The 17,851-nt window shown below is 31.7% G+C and overlaps 1 protein-coding gene across 8 annotated transcripts in view; it reads left to right on the top strand.

Moving 5' to 3' along the window:
- LOC145961499 (dystrophin, isoforms A/C/F/G/H) overlaps positions 1-17,851 on the top strand; it is a 425,853-nt gene that overhangs the window by 111,080 nt on the left and 296,922 nt on the right. For all 8 annotated transcript variants that reach the window (XM_083081735.1, XM_083081731.1, XM_083081730.1 and 5 more), the window contains one exon: positions 6,146-6,251. In XM_083081735.1, the coding sequence (XP_082937861.1) occupies positions 6,146-6,251 (106 nt within the window). The remainder of the gene's footprint in view (positions 1-6,145; positions 6,252-17,851) is intronic.

Below are 17,851 nucleotides of genomic sequence, written 5' to 3'. Positions count from 1 at the left end.
CAATTATGAAATATAAATTGTTTATAAATTAAATTTGTTTTAAATATTTTTAATATCTGTTTTAAATATTTTTTAATTTTTATAATTTGATAATTTAATTTCATAATGTAATTTTATAATTTTATAATTTAATTTTTATAATTAGTATTTTTATAAGAGAGAAAGAGAAAGAGACAGTAAATTATACAAACTTAAACATCTATTGCTGTTTGCGGTTTGAATAGATTTTTTAAACATAAAGTTACATATATTTTATATAAATTGTTAGCGTAATTGCTGGCACATGTTGCGTTAATTATGTTTAGTAGCCATATCTTTATCTTTGAAAAAGAAATGTTGCGCAAAAAATGTCATTATCGCTGGAAGAATGATTAGAGGAAAAAAGTGCGTCGCCTTTGGCATCAATATACACTCGAGAAACGCTTAGAGTGCTCGTGTTGTTCAATAATTTTGTATTCTTTTGCTTTGTTCGCGGCTGCACAGTAATAGTGTCGTTTGAGGCACGCTCGAAATTTTTCTTATCGCCACGTCGAGACAAGACGCTTACACTTCGAGCGAGAGAAAACGCAATTTACAATGTTTGCGGGAATATTTCATACTAAAACCACGACGATGGTAATATTGAGGATAAACATGCGAAGAGAGAACGAAGGTGCAGTGAAATTTTTCGTTGGTCGCTCGTAAGTCAGCTCGGCGAGATATCCTCTGTTGTGCAGCCATTTCTCTTTTCCCGGCTTCTTCATCTTCTTTTTTTCGTTAGCGTACTTTTATTTTCTTTAGAAAAGCAACGGTTTCTGCCACGACGCTGTCCGATATCTTGCCTCCTCCTTGTTTGCGTTATATATCGCGACTCGACCTTTTTGCGTTCGCTCCTGCTTTTTACAGCCGCTATTTTCCAGTTCTCGAAGAAGTGTCAGTACAGCTCTTGCTTTTTCGTATCGTGGGCAATTGTGGAAGATATTGATAAAAAGATACGATTGAAAATTATGTCATGATCTCGCGTCACGCTGTAAAAATAATATAGATTTCATTAAACAAATAGAAAATGCTGCGAGAAATTGAATGACGTTGAACTTCTACATTTTTTATGAACGTCATATCAAATAATGTATGAGTAGATCGAGAAAGTTGCGCATCTTACTACGGTCGCCACGTTGCACTTTGGATAATGAATGACATTACCGTGTAAGATCCATCGCGTCGCTTATGAGAGAATATTTCATAGTTGGAAAAGTTATTTCTGTGCAACTACCAAACTGACAACTCTGTAACCGGCCGTATATTCTCAGATCGAACGATGAGACATTTCCCATAAATCATATGACGAGTTTTTATTATCTTATCAAATATTTTTTAATTAGTCTACAAATGATGGGTGTTTCACGTACACTGAAAAAATTGTATTCTCAACTTAAGAATATGCCACTTATTTTTAGAATATAGCGCCAAGAGGATCTCCTCTTGGCGCCTATTTTAGTATATATTCTAAAGATAAATGGCATATTCTTAAGTTGAGAATACAATTTTTTCAGTGTATGTTCTTTCAATTGGAATTTCAATGCAAGAGGGGAGATTATAATTTTTCATTAAACTGCCACATAAAATGTATCGTAATGTCGTTTACGCGCAATATTCACGTTATAATACTTTATATAAATTTTATTACGGACTTGTTGTCGACTATCAATCTCTCGTAATACGAATAATAAACATAATTTTCTCGGGATATTTATCTAACCGCTGTGAGCGTTTCGGAGACACGTTTACGAATGTTGTCAGAACGCGCCAAGTTTTACGTCGAACTTTCTACTTACTTGCCGGTAAATTGCTTCTCCGCGGGAACATTTCGAAGGATTGCGCTAAATGGGACGTCAAAAGTTTTCTTCGTGTTCAATTTTCTTCGACGAACTGTTTACTCGTGGTCTGATCTTGAACGGAACTTACCCCTTCAGAACACGCACCTCTTACTCATACGTGTAGCGTATATTTATGCGAGACATTTAACATGGCATTATTCTCGTAAGCTTGGAGTTTTAATAGGGACATTGATTTTTAAAGATATTTTTTTAAATAAGAAAATATATTATCTTACTTAATAAGATATTATTTAGTAAAAAAATATTTTGTTATGAAATGGAATGATGAGAATGGAATTATATACATATATAATAGTACAAGAATGAAAGAAAGAGATTGTCATGTCGCTTGAAAGTAATAAGAAAAGATATTTGTTACTATGTTAAATAAAATATTTTTATATCAATAATTATAATAAAAAAATGCAAATCAGAAAATATCATAAGAAACAATTATATGCCAACAAGTTTAATATTTTCACATTGAATTAGTTTATGCATTTTTCTTCGATTTGCTTTCCTTATTACTTTCATTTCATTATGTATCTCTTGTATATATTATGTATTTTTTAGAACGTTATCTTCTTCTCGCGTTATGTAAATTTTCCGTTACATTTTTCGCACATCGACTGACTTCAATGGGCTCGAGCGAGTTATGCCATAGATATTATTGTTTAATTAAAGCTTTGTTACACTCTCCGAGAAATATACGGCACTCGCATTTTATTGTCGTACAAATGCTCCTAGTATGTTAAATCAACCTTGAATTTTACACTTTGCAACATTACGCGAGAGTTATATTCGCACACATCACGCTTCATTTCGTAAATCGTATTCGTTGAATCTACATCCCGTTGACGTTATTCACGGACTTTCTGGTAGATTATATCGGAGCCATTTCGCGAAGATTAAAATTTAATTGCCAGTGTATGAAGTTTAACGTGCCCGATGGGAGATGAAGGAAAGTGTCGTTAAGAGGAAATTAGCCGAGTTATCTTGTAACGCAGTTTAATTTGGTTTTAGTTAATATAGCAGTAAATTCATTTGGCGGTGTATCAAACAAATTATTTTGCACGAGTATTATAATCAAAATGTGTACTTTCTAGTATTATATATATTTCATTGTTTTTGATATTATCTTTTATAGTTAAAGATATTGATTAAAAGAGAATCTATGATATTGCATATAATATATAGCAACCTTGGTATCTTTTTCCGGTGGTAAAGTAAACTACATTATAATTTATTTATATTAACAACAGAGTAATAATGCTGATCTATCGCGTGCAACTTTGATATTAATCTTTTATCGAAAATGGGCATACATTAATGTATACATATGAAAATCAACAATTTATACTACCAAGAACATGGTCTGGCATGAGCTTATAATATTTAATGCGTTGTGAGATTATTATCATATATGATACATTATAATTTAATATAATACGATATCTAATGATAATTTAGTAATTTTTAATCAGTATAATTTTACGAGTGATTAGGCGATATTTTCAATTTACGAATCGTTTTTTGTATTAAGAACGAAAGTGCGGAAATTTTCATGAAACTTTTCTAATTTTATTCTCCAATGTAAACGATAATGTTCTTTAACTATAATGGCTGGGACATCTGATATTCGATGAAATTCTCGCGGCTCCTGTTTCATCGAATTCAATCCTACGGGATTTCCATTGGTTACTACTGGAGAATCGAAATGTGTCAGGCCATTGGCTCTTGCTATTTGAATGGATCGAAGTGAAGTACTCGGTTAACGTGTCCTATCTATGTTATACGGTCACTCCTCGATTTGATTGACATTCTTTTGTTCTCCTGGCTGTAGAAAGTACATGAATACGAAGAAAAGGGTAAGAATAGAAAGGAAGAAGCATAGTGAAAAAATTGAAGCTAAGCTGAAAATTCTCCATTTTCAATTCACTCATTGTTACATAAAATTCTAACTTTCTTGAAAAATTTATTTCATTTCTTTTAGCTTTGTAAATAACATTCACGCAATTAATACACATGATCTGAAAAAACACACAAAAAACTTGCAATTCCAAACTTTCTGATATTTTTCTGACAAAGATATAGCAAAACTCTGCATGTATCATAGTTTTTATTAACGTGAGTGGAACTTTTTGGGAAGCGAGTGTATGTTCAGCTTTCTGAGCGGCTGGTGACACGGAAGTAACACGCGATCGATTATGTCAGAGGGATGTAAATAACTCCACTTTACATAGAGGAAGAGGAAGTAAAAGTACCACTAAGTGGATTAACGATTCTCTTTAATGTATCATAGAATATTATTTCGCGACGTTTGAATATAAATAAAACTGTCATAATTGTGACAATTATTATTATTATTATTAATATTTTTATATCTTTTATCTGATAATCGCATTTCTCGAAAAGAGAAATCGACTGAATTCCCAGATGAAAAAAAGGAATAAAAACAATTAATAATCCGCATCTGCTGATAAATGAATTTCATTTGCATATCGGATGAGAGAATATGTATATATTGTATAATGTGTGTGCTAAAGCCAAGGCGATTATATAATGCCAACGAACAAAGTGAATTAACAAGTTAATCTGGCAGTTTTCCGGAGCCGGCTAATTTGTGTATTTAGCGACTGTATATATTCTCTACATGATGGTTTCGAAAAGATCCCCGGAGTCTAGCGAAATTGAATGAGGTTACTAGCAATAAGGTAAAATCTTCCGGCTCTCTTAGTCTGTACTCGATACATCGATTATCGATTAAAGATACGTTTAGTAATTTTACGAACGAAAGAATTGGATATTGGATACATAAAAGTAGAAGTTTTATATATATGTATGTACATACATACATATCTAGGATGCATATACATATACGTGTGTGCGTGTGTGGCATTAATATCTTTCGAAATTCCCTGTTCGTTGAAATTAGTTCGTCGAGTTTCTTTTTCTTGGCAGCGATATTTGATATTGGAAAGAGTAACTAGGACCGGACCTAATGAACATTTCATGCTTGGTGGGCATCGCGAAAATTAATTCGATCAGCAATCAAGTGTAAGAATCGGATTAGGACTTTGAACTTGTGTGTGAGAAGGCATTTGGTATTCTTCTATCTAGAGTAATGCAGATTGGTGAGACTTAACATAATTATACTTATTGTATAATCTTTTTGTGGGACTGATAGTTTCTAAGAATTCTAAGAATTCATAAAAATTTTCTCGCTTCGATGTTATTATGTTTTATTAGTATATTGGAGAAAAATTTTGAAGCTTCTAGAAAAATTTTAAGGACTATTTTTCATTGAGATTGACGTATTTTGTTTTATATGTTATGAAATTAATAATTTTCGCAATTTTGTTTCCAAGTTACTCTTTAATGACTAGTGTCTAAGACAAGATTACATGTTAATTAAAAGCTGATATAGTGATCTATATGTCTATTCTAATGAAAGGTCATGTAATGGTTGCTACAACGAACCACGGATATAGAGCTTAGTATCTCGAAAGCTTACAAGCGATCGATAGATTCGTGCGGTAAAAGGCAACTATAACAGCAGGGTAAAAACAGGTGATCGACCTGAATGTTTCGTGGAATATTACATCAGGATATTAGTTCTCTCTAAAAGCTTGTACTTTCGATTTTGGCTTTTGCGGTTATGTAATAGAAAAGAATTTTCTTCTAAAGAATTCCTGTTTATTTAGCCGTTTAAACGGATATAAAATTATTATAGAAAATTCTTAAAAAATTTTTCCCAAGAAAAATGTGTTTTAAGTAGGAAAAATTGTCAAAGCTTTTAATTAGCTTAAAATTTTTGCTTTTGTTTAATATTTTTACAGTCATACTTTTATTTTGTGTCAGTATTCTGCGTTTATTATTTAAAAGTTTTGTTATATATTGACGTACATACCACAAATAATATACAACAAATTAATTAAACCTCGTGATAGTAATCAGCGTATCCTGAAGCAGAAAATTGAGTCGATTTATACCAAGTACGAAGTTTAAGTGGAAAGCGCCTAAATACTCGGCGTGCTCTAGAAGCTTATACGCGCTTTCAATCGATACATTGAACTTTTGGACAAAGTATGTGTCGCGCAGTCCGACTTCTAGTCATTAGGTTGCAATTTGCAACAGTTTGAACGTCGCATCGATTATAAACTATGCGCTGCGTCACCGTTGCATGCGGTGGGAACCATCGTTTCGCGTTAGTTGCTGTATATTTTATGATATGACAGGGGTTATTAACCTCGTAATAATGTCCACGTCATTTTGATTTATGTTTGCAGAACGTCTTACGGGAGCTGGAGCAAAAGAAACCGCAATTAGACGAACTGGTTCACACGGCCGAGAACTTGCGCGCTGACACGAATCGACAACAGTTGCACGGCAAAGGTAAGTCCTTTTTGTGTATCACGACCGTGTATTTTCTAGGTCTGTTTGGCAATCCTAACGATACGTATAAAGCCGGCATTTCGCCTGATTGCGGTAGCACAATTTTAACATTTTTTGATCAGAGATGTGGATATTCTTTGGTAATTGATTAGATGTTACATACCATATGTAATATATTGAAATATATAAATATTAATAAATATTAATAAATATTAAATATAAATATTGAAATATATATATATATATATATATATATATATATATATATATATATATATAACAGAATTTTACAATTGCTTTGTAATGTATAGATTTGAGAAAAATTCGGACTTATCATGTTTTTCAATATAAAGAGAAGTACACGTTATCTTTAAAAATGTAAAAAATTCTATGTAATTTGTTTTATAATTAGAAGATACAGACTGCAAGCTGTTAAGAATTAAATGAGTTGCTTTTTGCAAATTTACAATAGATTGCCTAGAATCTTTTATACGAAAAAATAGAAAAATAAGCTTACAAAATACATATATGTATATATTTTCTTTTTTTTTAACATTTTGTTAATTTTTACTTTCTTCACGAATATTGATTTTTAAAAGAGTATTTTACTATTGATTTATTTGTGCCGGAAACTTTTATGAAGTGGACAATGAAAATATTTTCACGAAAAGCATTCGATAAGTGCATTGAGATCTAATGGATTTAATGAGTTTCTGTCGTCATAATTGATACTGGAGAAGCAATCCTGCCTGCGCAGCACTTTCCGCAATCGGGCGAAGTTTAGAAGTTTAATTATCGGCTATGATTGCTCGCGCCCGAAGACTGTAATAAATTGCAGTAACTGCCGATCGATGTAAATTCGGTCTGCAAATTGTCCTGAAATTAATTGTCGTATACCGATTTGTCATTGAATGTCCAACGCCAGCGCAATGCATCACGAAGGCATTGACGGTTTTAACCGCAACACTTTTCATAATCCACGATGTCATTTAATTGCGCATTAACATTCTATGCATTGCTTGTGGATATATATGTCGATATATTTTATCATAAACGCGAAACATACGGCAAGATTGAACTGTGTAATCAAATCGTTAGAATTAATTAATTCACGATAATATTAATAATTTTCGTGATATACGTTTCTAAACAATCAGAATTAATTAATTTGAAAGTTCTCTTACGCTTCCAAACCGACTCTTAAATTCCACGTGAATAGATGCAATTTAAAGTCAACGAAGTAGATTACTTGCGAAGCCGCTAACTATTTCAAGCCTCCTGAAATGTTCTCTTTCTCCATCTCGGCATTGTTCTTACTATATTAGCGTTACAAAGCTTGTTAGATAGGTCTGGTTCTACCATGACGTTGTAACTAGACGATCCATTTGTCTTTAGTATTTTATGAAAATGGGAAATATTTTTGTTTATCATACAGTAATTGAAAACTTGTTGATTTTAAATAATTATTGAAATATAATTTTGTGAAATAAAATTTATGAGTAACTATATTATTTATATCTCGTAAATAAATTTTTATTAATTTTTAAATATATTATTTTATTACGAAAAATGAAATATATTATTTTTTTAATGAAAAATGAAGTGAAACATAATTGGACATACATAAATTCTAAATTTAATCGAAAGCAAAGTAATGTTCTAAAAGCACATATACAACGATGTTTCTAATAAATTACATCGATCTTAGATCTGTTGTTGAGCTTTTTAGTGGTAGACGAGACTTATCATACTGTTAATCATTCGTTAGGGACCGGACTTTACTTGGGGTTTACGAAGTAAATTTTTTCCTTTGACCATAGATTACCGAGGTAGCGTGTCTGCCTTCTCGACTTGAAATGGCTTAACACGCAAGATTGATCCTTCTTGCAGCGTAACATGTGCATATCAATCTTTTGAAATTTAGTTAAATACGTTCTTGTCTACATTGGATACAATGAATATCTTCTATTAAACTGTAATTTTTAATACTTTCTATTTAAAATATATTTCAAATAAGATAAGAATATTAACTACAAATAAAATAGTACATCAAGTAACAAAATATTATAATACATTTAAATATTAATGATAAAATAAATAATATGAAAAAATATAATTTATTTATGAAATATAAATAATATATCTATTTATAAATTTTATATAATTTCCAAGTATATCAATTACAAAATAATCTTAGAAAATCATAATTGTATATCGACGAAACAAATCGTTATCGAAAATTATTTAGAAGCAGAGTCAGTTTTTGCACACGAATTTCGTATCAAGAATATCTGCAATAGAACATTTACCTCGTAACCGTACGTGAAACAAAAATATTTAATTATTGAATTGTCAAGAACGATTAACGTATCGAAAGATTAAATCCGTGCATTACTGATTTCACGAACATTTTTCATAATAGGCAGGTTATCAAGAGCGCATATATGCCACGTAGTGTTGCCGTTGCCTGCCGGACTTTAATTACAAACACGAAACGTACGGAACACGCTACCATCCGCACATTTCACCTGCATAGATTACCACGTTCTTCCCCGGCTATACGCTAGTAGAGCTGCTTTAAGTGGCGTTAACTCGCACCGTCTTGGAATTGCCTGGCAAAGTTGTCGGTATTCTCTCAACCCGGTTCCTACGGCGTTTTAGCCCCTTCTAATCAGTGTAGATTTATGCACCTCGAAATACATATGCGATGCATCACTGCCGTATCGTAACTCTTGCGTTACAGAGAGGTAAAATTCTCTTTTAAAAAAGAGAAAAAAAGAGATTCGTTCAGTATTGATGTTTGGTTGGTGAACGATATGATTGATTTTTTAATTCATTTTCTGATATTCATTTTCTAGAAAAAAATTAGACGATTAATGAAATTCTATTAGCATTTAAAATTTTCAATTAACATTATATTCTATATATTATAAAAAATGTAACATTTTTTTTGTCAAGTTCGCAAAAACTAATATAATTCTATGATCATAAATTTTTATTTGTTGCATTGAAACTTTTTATATTTCATGAGAAACTTGAAACTTTCGTTGTATATATTTTAATATATATATTTGTGTGTGTATAATTGTAAAAAACATATGCATCAATATTTACTTGCCAGTAAATTTTACTTTAATATGTTGTATCTTTAACGCAGTTCTAAATTACAATATCCCGAACTAGGAATAGTACAACAATGTAATCTATGGTGCATACGTTTGCATATTTCATTCAACGCTTAGCTCGTAAATCAAGAATATCAGGTAGACATAATACATTTAGGCCACATAATGAGTTAATTGCCGCTGGGTCTGGAATATCGCTGCTGGTTACCTACGTCTAGTGGCTCTTACAATTTGCCCAAATAAGCTCAGCAATTTATGTTCATACCGGCTGCGAGTTCCAGAAATCGATTTGTCTCGGCACAGTTTGGATTCGTCCATGCTGCCCTCGGTAAAACGGTAATGATCTATATTGGCTTGCGACATTCAGCGTTATACGATTAGATATTCGATGAAGGTCTTCGATTCTTATCACGATCTCGAGCAAATTTATTTAAGAACATGCGGCTCGAGAGCGAAATCGTAACTTTCGCTCCAAGAGATTTTAGAAGGAGAGGTGGACTTCAATAGCTATGCAGGTATCCGAGCGGATATTTTCCACGAAAGACCGACTTATCGATTTTCTTTCAATCGTCTTCATAGCAGCTGCCTGCCTCCCACACATACGTTGCCTCTATTTTTCGAACGCTACCTAGGTAAATCCTACTAGCACGCATACTCGTCGCATCGATTCCTTCTCGTTGAATTCCGTATTCACTGCCGGCACTTCTATGACTTCTCTGACGAATGAGCAGAGGGAACGAAATGGAGGAAAACGTCTCGAGATAAGCCTGCCGCCTGTTTCTATCTTCGCAGCTAAGGCGCCCTCAGCTTTCTGGGAGGAAATGCCTCCTCGCGTTGCCTCTACGCGTAGTCCCGCTTTATCAATGCTGCTCAAGATTAAAACCGATCAATTAGTTCAACGCCACGACCGTTATTACATTCTGTTCGCGACTTTGAGAAATTTCCTTGTCATTTTGAAATGAAAATACTTTCCGACTAAAACTTGCTCCCTTTAGTCATCATATGTTATAATCACCTTATAAAATCTTCTCTCAAAGATTTAGCATAACACATGCATAAATCTCGATATCTTAATATATGTATCTCAAACATCTCACGATATCCTATGGAAACTAATATCCGAATGATACTGCGCAGAGCTAGTTTAGATATCACAAGGGTTCCCGTGAGTAGATCGACATTACTCCCGGATACGGATTACAGAAGCGTATGTATCGACCACAGCAATATAGTCGTGAGATTGACTGATCCACACATCAGAAACGTACTCAAGGAACACTTCAAAGCAACGATATGTCCGCGTGTATGTACACAGTATCTGTTATAATTTAATACCGGCAAGTTAAAGGGATAAAGCGTATCTGTAACAAGCCTTATTCTTGCTTGTGCACAGTGTCTTCTAATATAGACTTAATTGACGTTGTGAAAGATAACAATGTAAAAATAAAGATAAAGATAATAATATAAAAGTAAGAATAAAGATAATAATATTAAAATGTTATTTTTTTTTAGTCATATTTTATTTTTTAAGAGTTATTTTCCGAAGATTTTTCACGATAACGCGACGCAAAATCGATATCTTCGCTAGTCTTTGCAATTTTATGCTTGTTTTTTGTCGCTTCATCCAATTCGCGTAACATGAAATAAAACTGTTATTTTGTGAATGGGTTTCCGTTTGCTGCTTCTATCGTGAAAATGTAGTTTCAAAAATACAGCGCGCGGGAATGTATGATAGACGATTGTTAAACTAATAAATCCAGGTTTCGGGATTACACTATAAATATTCGACATAGTTGATAACGTTTGTCATAAAAATATTTTCGGTATGATTTTCGTCATATATCTTGACAATTGCATCGTATTGCATTATATGATATATCAATTTTAACATTTATCATGACTGATAAATCTTGTTATTTTGATTATATGACAATTTAGAGAAAAATTTCTTTGGCAGCTGTTAAGATAAATTCTCAAGATTGTACAACCTGTTGCAAGTAAATGCAAAATCCGATATCTTTAATGCATGTCATTTTATAATGGAATCGATGAGTTAGCATATTTTTGCAGAGCAGTTTGATCGTTTCAGACCAATGGTTATTCGATTTTGGCGCGTTTGTGGAATAAGAAAGACTCAGCAGAAAGATAAATTTGCCTTTTGTCACGATTTGATGTGCATTTTTCACAAAAGAAGCCACTAAAAATCATATTTTAATATGATCGAGTAGCAAAATATATATCCATATAAATATTTATTTAGTTAGTTTCTAGATGCGTTTTATGCATTCTGTACTTTACATATCCGCAGGTTTAATGAATTAGGTATGACACGTAATAAATTTATCCATTGATTTATATGCAAAAGATTTTGTGGAAATATGGATATCATAAATTACAGAGAATAATTGAAAATAAAAATATTCGTGTGAGATAAACTTACATCCTGAATATTTGTCTGGAAGTGTTTGCGAAAAAGATGAAAAGATATGTAATTCAAGAGATGGCGTTATTTGTAAAATGCAGAAAGCATGAGAGCATTGTTTTAGATATATATTGAAAGTAGATAAATATTTTGCGAGATAGCGTTAACGATAATTTCCATGTGAAACAGCAACATCTTCGGTTTCACGAGAAGCATCAACGTAATTCCTGTCTTGGCGCGTGTTACATTCTCCTACATTCTACGTTGTTATCGCCGCTTCAAAGAGCTAGCACATTTGCCGTATTTCGACTAGTAAAGTGTATAGAGTTGGCGCAAGTGGTAGTTGAGAAAATGCCAGTACAGAGTATATAGGGTATCTCACGTTCTTGATATTTTTTATCCACAAATTGTTGGATGAATTTATGGAATCGGTTTTTATTGAGAGAATAAAAATAAATGGACGAATGTCATAATAATTACTATTTACTGTAACCAATTAAAAATGTAACAGTTTTTACAAATCTAGAAAAATTTCAGAACTGCAAAAGTATATTCTTTGTTTACTTGAATTTACAATTAGAAAATTTTCTGTAGAATAATATTTCGATAATTAATTTAAAAGTATTTATCCTTAAATATTGAGAAAAAGTCTCTTTAATTTACTTTTTGAATCATAGTTTCTTTGATAATGTATGTAAAAAAATATTTGTGTAATAAGATAATTACGAAATAATAATAAAATTAAAGTATAATATAATCACAATATTATATAAATATAGTAAAATTCAGAAAATAATTTTATAAAATTATTTTGATTACTAAGTTCAAGCACAAGAAAAAACTTTTTTTTTTTCATTTTGTTCAGAGAAGAAGAACGAAGACAACTATACGTAAAAGAAAAATCAAAAATAAAACTTGACTCGCGATATTTCCGGGTTAAAATTAAGAGCGAGTGTTCTGGGGCACTCTGTATATGTATAAAAAAACCACTGGTGAATACCGAGTGTTTTCGTATAGTGAGATGTACCGCATTGCGATACCGAGCGGACCGAGAGGTATGTGTTCTAAGTTTCAGACTCCTAGCCTTCGCTTCTGCGGTCTACGCAACTGCGAACTCTCTCGGTTTGTCTTTTTTCGGTGCGCTTTTTTTTAGTCTCTCAGAAAATTTTGCGACCGACTTTTTTGTAGTGAGATTGCAGAGGACAAAACTTTGCCGCTTGCACGCGTATTATGTCCCATAGTTGAGGCGATGCCGCAGAACTCGAAGCAATTACTCCGAATCTATGGCGACTTACGAGAGTTGCGATAAATATCGCCTATTATACGTACTTACTGTAATATAGTGCGAGCCGAACGTCAGGTTACTCGGGACTTAGCTATTTAATTGCGTAATTACTTAATTATATCAATTAGTCCTCTGCGAAGATCGCGCCCAGAGATATCTGCTTGGAATTTATCTCCGCGGTATATCAGCGGCATTTCTTCGTTATTTAAAATAATCATAATATTGATTCTTTTTAAAACGTTGACATAAAACAGAAAAAATCATATTTTATCTTTTCAATAAAATTAAATCAATCTAGAGAAGAGCCAGTTATCGTGTTGGATTTTTTGCGATGAGAGAAAGAGGGCGAGATCTTGAATACAAATAAAATTTTAATTTCTTGTCTCATATATTATTTAATGCAGTACATGTAATCGCGGTATTTCCGTTGAAATTTATATATCGTAAGATACCGTTGTAGATGATATTTAGCTAATTAAGGACTGCTTGTGATAGCATGTTCAGTAACTCTACAATTCAGCGCGCTCTTTGACATTTGTTACATTCCGGAAATTAAGTTTCTTCGGAATAATTAGTTACTAGAGATATCTTCTAACTAAAGGAGAAAATCTCGTGAATATAGCTAATGGATACGGTGATATTAGATATTCGTAATATGTTGAAAGTTGGCAAAGTAAATGGGTTTTCGTTATCTCTTTAGAGAAGGAATATAATTCATGATGTAAAAATATTTTTTTCAAATTTTTGGAAATAATGCTGTTCTTATAACTACGTTTTATTACATATACGGCGACCGTCATTTGAAATGGAATATTATCTTCCAACAGAAAGGAGAAAGAAGAGACCCCGGAAAGCGTAATGGGAAACCGTTGATGGAGACATTATGCCACCTTTATTACACGCATTAAAGAGGAGAAAACAAGATTGACAAAATTGTTTTCTCCTTCATGAATTTCAAATACAATTGATACCAGTGACGTTATTATCCGTTCCTTTATTTTACTTTCGTTTGTGAACTAATAATAGATTTGAATTTTGAATTCTGTCAACTAGAACGGCTGATCTGTAAAAAATTTAATTATTATTTATTTAGTAGATAAATAATAGAAATACTAACAAAAATTTAAATTAGAATTCGTAATTTCCTTTTAAAGTAAGATATTCTGTATGCGATTATGACGATTGAGAAAGAACGCAAAAGTTATAATAAAGCATTTTCCTTTGGAAAAAATTAGTTTAATAATAGTCGAGATACACACTGCAAAACTTTGTGTTTAATCCAATATTCTAATTGAATATATTATTGGATGTTATGTCATTTTACTTCTTATTTTAAATTATATATAAAATCAGATAAATATAAAGTCAAATAGTTCATGAATATGAGTAAGAAAATTATGAAGATAATTAGAAAAGTGATGTATAAATGAAATATAATATAATACTGCGATACATATTTTTTAAATTTTATTTCCTTATTTATATCCGCGAAATTTCAAGCAGCTTATGCATCTTGTAACTAATATTTTGTTGTATAATAAGATATCAAAATATGCAAAGATTAAATATTTGCATTAATTTATTTCAAGATAATCTATGATATATTATTTATTTATATATCGCTTTTATTATGTTTAACTTAGATATATATTTTTTCAATTCTTTTATAATATAATAATAAAAAGAAAATAATTTAATATATTAAGCAATTTATAAGAATAAATAATACAAAGTATTTTTTTCGTAAAATTTTTAATCCTTTACTAATGCTCTAATGCTCTAATAATTTCAGATATAACTCAAGTTCTCTCTTTAAATCAGAAATTATTAATTGATATTATGCTTTGTTTAAATATTTACAAAACGCTTCATTCGCATATTCCATGTTCTTCTTTGCGTCTTCCATTAGGAAAATGACTTTTATTCATTCTGATTGATGTATTCTCAACACGTAGTAGACGCATCCGCGGCAATTTTACGGTCGCGTCGTGCGACCATTTTCATTTTCGGTTCCGAGATTTCCGCATACTCGTTTTGTCGATGCATAAACCATAAATCAACGCTGCATCTGACGTTTGCATATCCTCGCGCATATTCCTCGTGGAAAATAGTTCGCAATCATACCCATCTGCTTTTCGTTATTTTTAGTTTATTCGATAGGCTTTCAATGTCACATCGCGTTCCGATATTTATTTCAATTCAGAATCTCGATTTATACAGCCGAGAAAACATCGAACGGAATTTTACATTTGTGCATTGCAATAAGTCTGGCATCTTTCTGAAGCGAATAAAGGGAAACGCGAAAACGCAAAAAGAGGAGCCGGTAAGCTCATTGTGAAATCGCTGAAAAATGCATCTCAAGAAAGCAAGGATTTTCAGCGTCAGTTGAAGTGCCAAGAATTGTCGTTCGTTCTTAAAACTTCTAGGTCGTGTTTGCATTGCGTGATTCTTCGCCAAATTTGTTTTTTTTTTATACGACACTCAAGTGCAATTAAGGTTCTTAAAATTCTCTGTATCATTATTGCGAATTATATATATATTTTTTTAGAACAAAAATTTCATTCAAAGTAATGGAATTCCGCAATATGCTTTCACACGTGCGTATTGATTCGCGTATGATTTCTCTCACATCACAAACTCTCAATTCACGAGTTATCGAGGAGGATGTGGTTTTAGAACGTATCAATATATTCTACTCGCTATTTTCTTTCTTATTCTTGATTCTCGTTCTTGGATTTTATAGGATCTTCTCTAGAATTTCAAAATTGGCACTCATTTTTATCGTGCAAATTCCTGTATATTAGCTAGTGGTACTCGTTTTTTAGTGACATCCGCGAAGAAACATTGCGGCTATAAATTTGTATCTTTTCGCGAAATTTTTAATATTTTATTACATAAAAGAAAATATATATATAAATCTTTATAAACTACGATTGTTTCGATTCCGATCCCCGTTTTATCTTCGATCAGCCTTTACTTTATCCCTCGCGATATCCATTTATTTCCACAAATCCATTCGGTCAGTACTGTTGCACCTTTTTTGTTGGTTTCTATCTCAGGCAAGAAGAATATCGCAAGATTTTTTTACATGCCATAACTTGCAACGCCTAACAAGATCCTAGGCTCTTTTTATAAAAGTGTTATAAAAGATGCAAAAAGAAAGTAGATGATAAAGTCTTTATTAACCATGAATTTATACTTTTCCGCACTCAGACGAGAACCTATTTTACAACAATCCGGTGTCTACGAAATTTTTTTGTACATTACCTTTTTATGGATCTGTGCAGTCTTTTACGATAATTTTTCTATAATGACATCTTTCACAATATATTAAGTATTTTTTATTTGAGACTTTTTGAAATCTGTTTAACGATTTCTAATTTGTACATAATGCAGGAATTTTGTACATATATATCCAGTACATTTATTTATTATTACAATAACATATATTTTCTTTCTTAGTTCTTTTACATTTTTGCTTCATTTATATTGATTTTTCATACATGAAAATATAGCGAAATTTCCTTCCAAAATAAAATATGTTAAATAATATCTTATAATATTATTTCTATTTTTACGTAACGTACAATATTTATTGTATTTTATTTATGAGTAAAAATTTTAAAAATGTTCATTTTTAATATAATATTCTATTTGGTAATTTATACGTACATTTATATATTTGTGTAAATTCGATATTTAGATATAATGTATTCTACACATATTTCCACTGAAATTTTATTTTTTTTCTTAATTTTCTTTTTCTTTCGCGCTCTATTTGCAAACTTGTTTCGTTCCTCGTGAAGACAATTTCTTCTACGATTTACAAGCCATTTGATAGAGTCTAGGTAGGTTTATCTTTTGCTTCGAGGCAGGAGGAAAGATCGTTGCAGAGTTTTCAGAATGGAAGATATTTTTTGTGGTCACCACAACACATTCGATGTACGTAAAATCGCCTTTTTAGTATTTGAGTCACGCGTATACACATATATCGCATCATGCGCCATGTATTATTCACAACGTATTTATGTCACCAGCCAAATATGAGGTGGAATCTATGGATGTACCGGTGGAGAAGCACGGCGAAATATAAATTCAAGTCAGAATTATCTCATTACGCTCCGATTCTCCTATTTTTCATCTTTATCTCTTAATCCACAAGAAATTCATATCCGAAGACAAATGTTGTCTCAAAATTCTATTGTTTTGTAACATTTATAACAATAAACATCGATGCGCAAAATTAGTTGGAAATATTATTTTATTTCGCGTTCTGTTAATATTGACGTTAGATTTTATTTATACGATTTATTCGATATCAATTATATACAATTGCAATTTGATCATAATACTTACATTTTTAATTTCTTTTCGCGTCATACAAGTCATAAGTAATGAATTTAATTTTTTCTCGATTATAAGATATTTATTATAAGATATTATAAGATATTTATAAAATATTTATAAAATATTTATTTGATATTTATTCGGAGAAAACAACTCGTAGATTTTAATATAAATTTGCTTTTAAAAAGATAGCATACAGTTTTCAATGGTATCTCTAGTGAGTTTATTAATACAGGCAAACAATGGCTAGCGTCAAAACAAATCGTGACATTCGCACATCCGTCAAGTGCAAATGCAGATGAAAATCAGGGAAAATTCGATTATTCACATCATGACATGAGTCGTGGACAGAGATCTCAACGAGAGAGCATTTGCACAAATATAGAGCGGAAGGTGAAGCGCTCATTCTGCATTCGCCAAA

Source organism: Camponotus vicinus, unplaced genomic scaffold (genome assembly GCF_025532165.1).
Source record: "Camponotus vicinus isolate PSW18456_S1 unplaced genomic scaffold, iyCamVici1.0 SCAF_11, whole genome shotgun sequence".
NCBI lineage: Eukaryota > Metazoa > Arthropoda > Insecta > Hymenoptera > Formicidae > Camponotus > Camponotus vicinus.
Note: the sequence above shows the minus strand (reverse complement) of the source record. Positions and strands in the feature narration are given on the sequence as shown.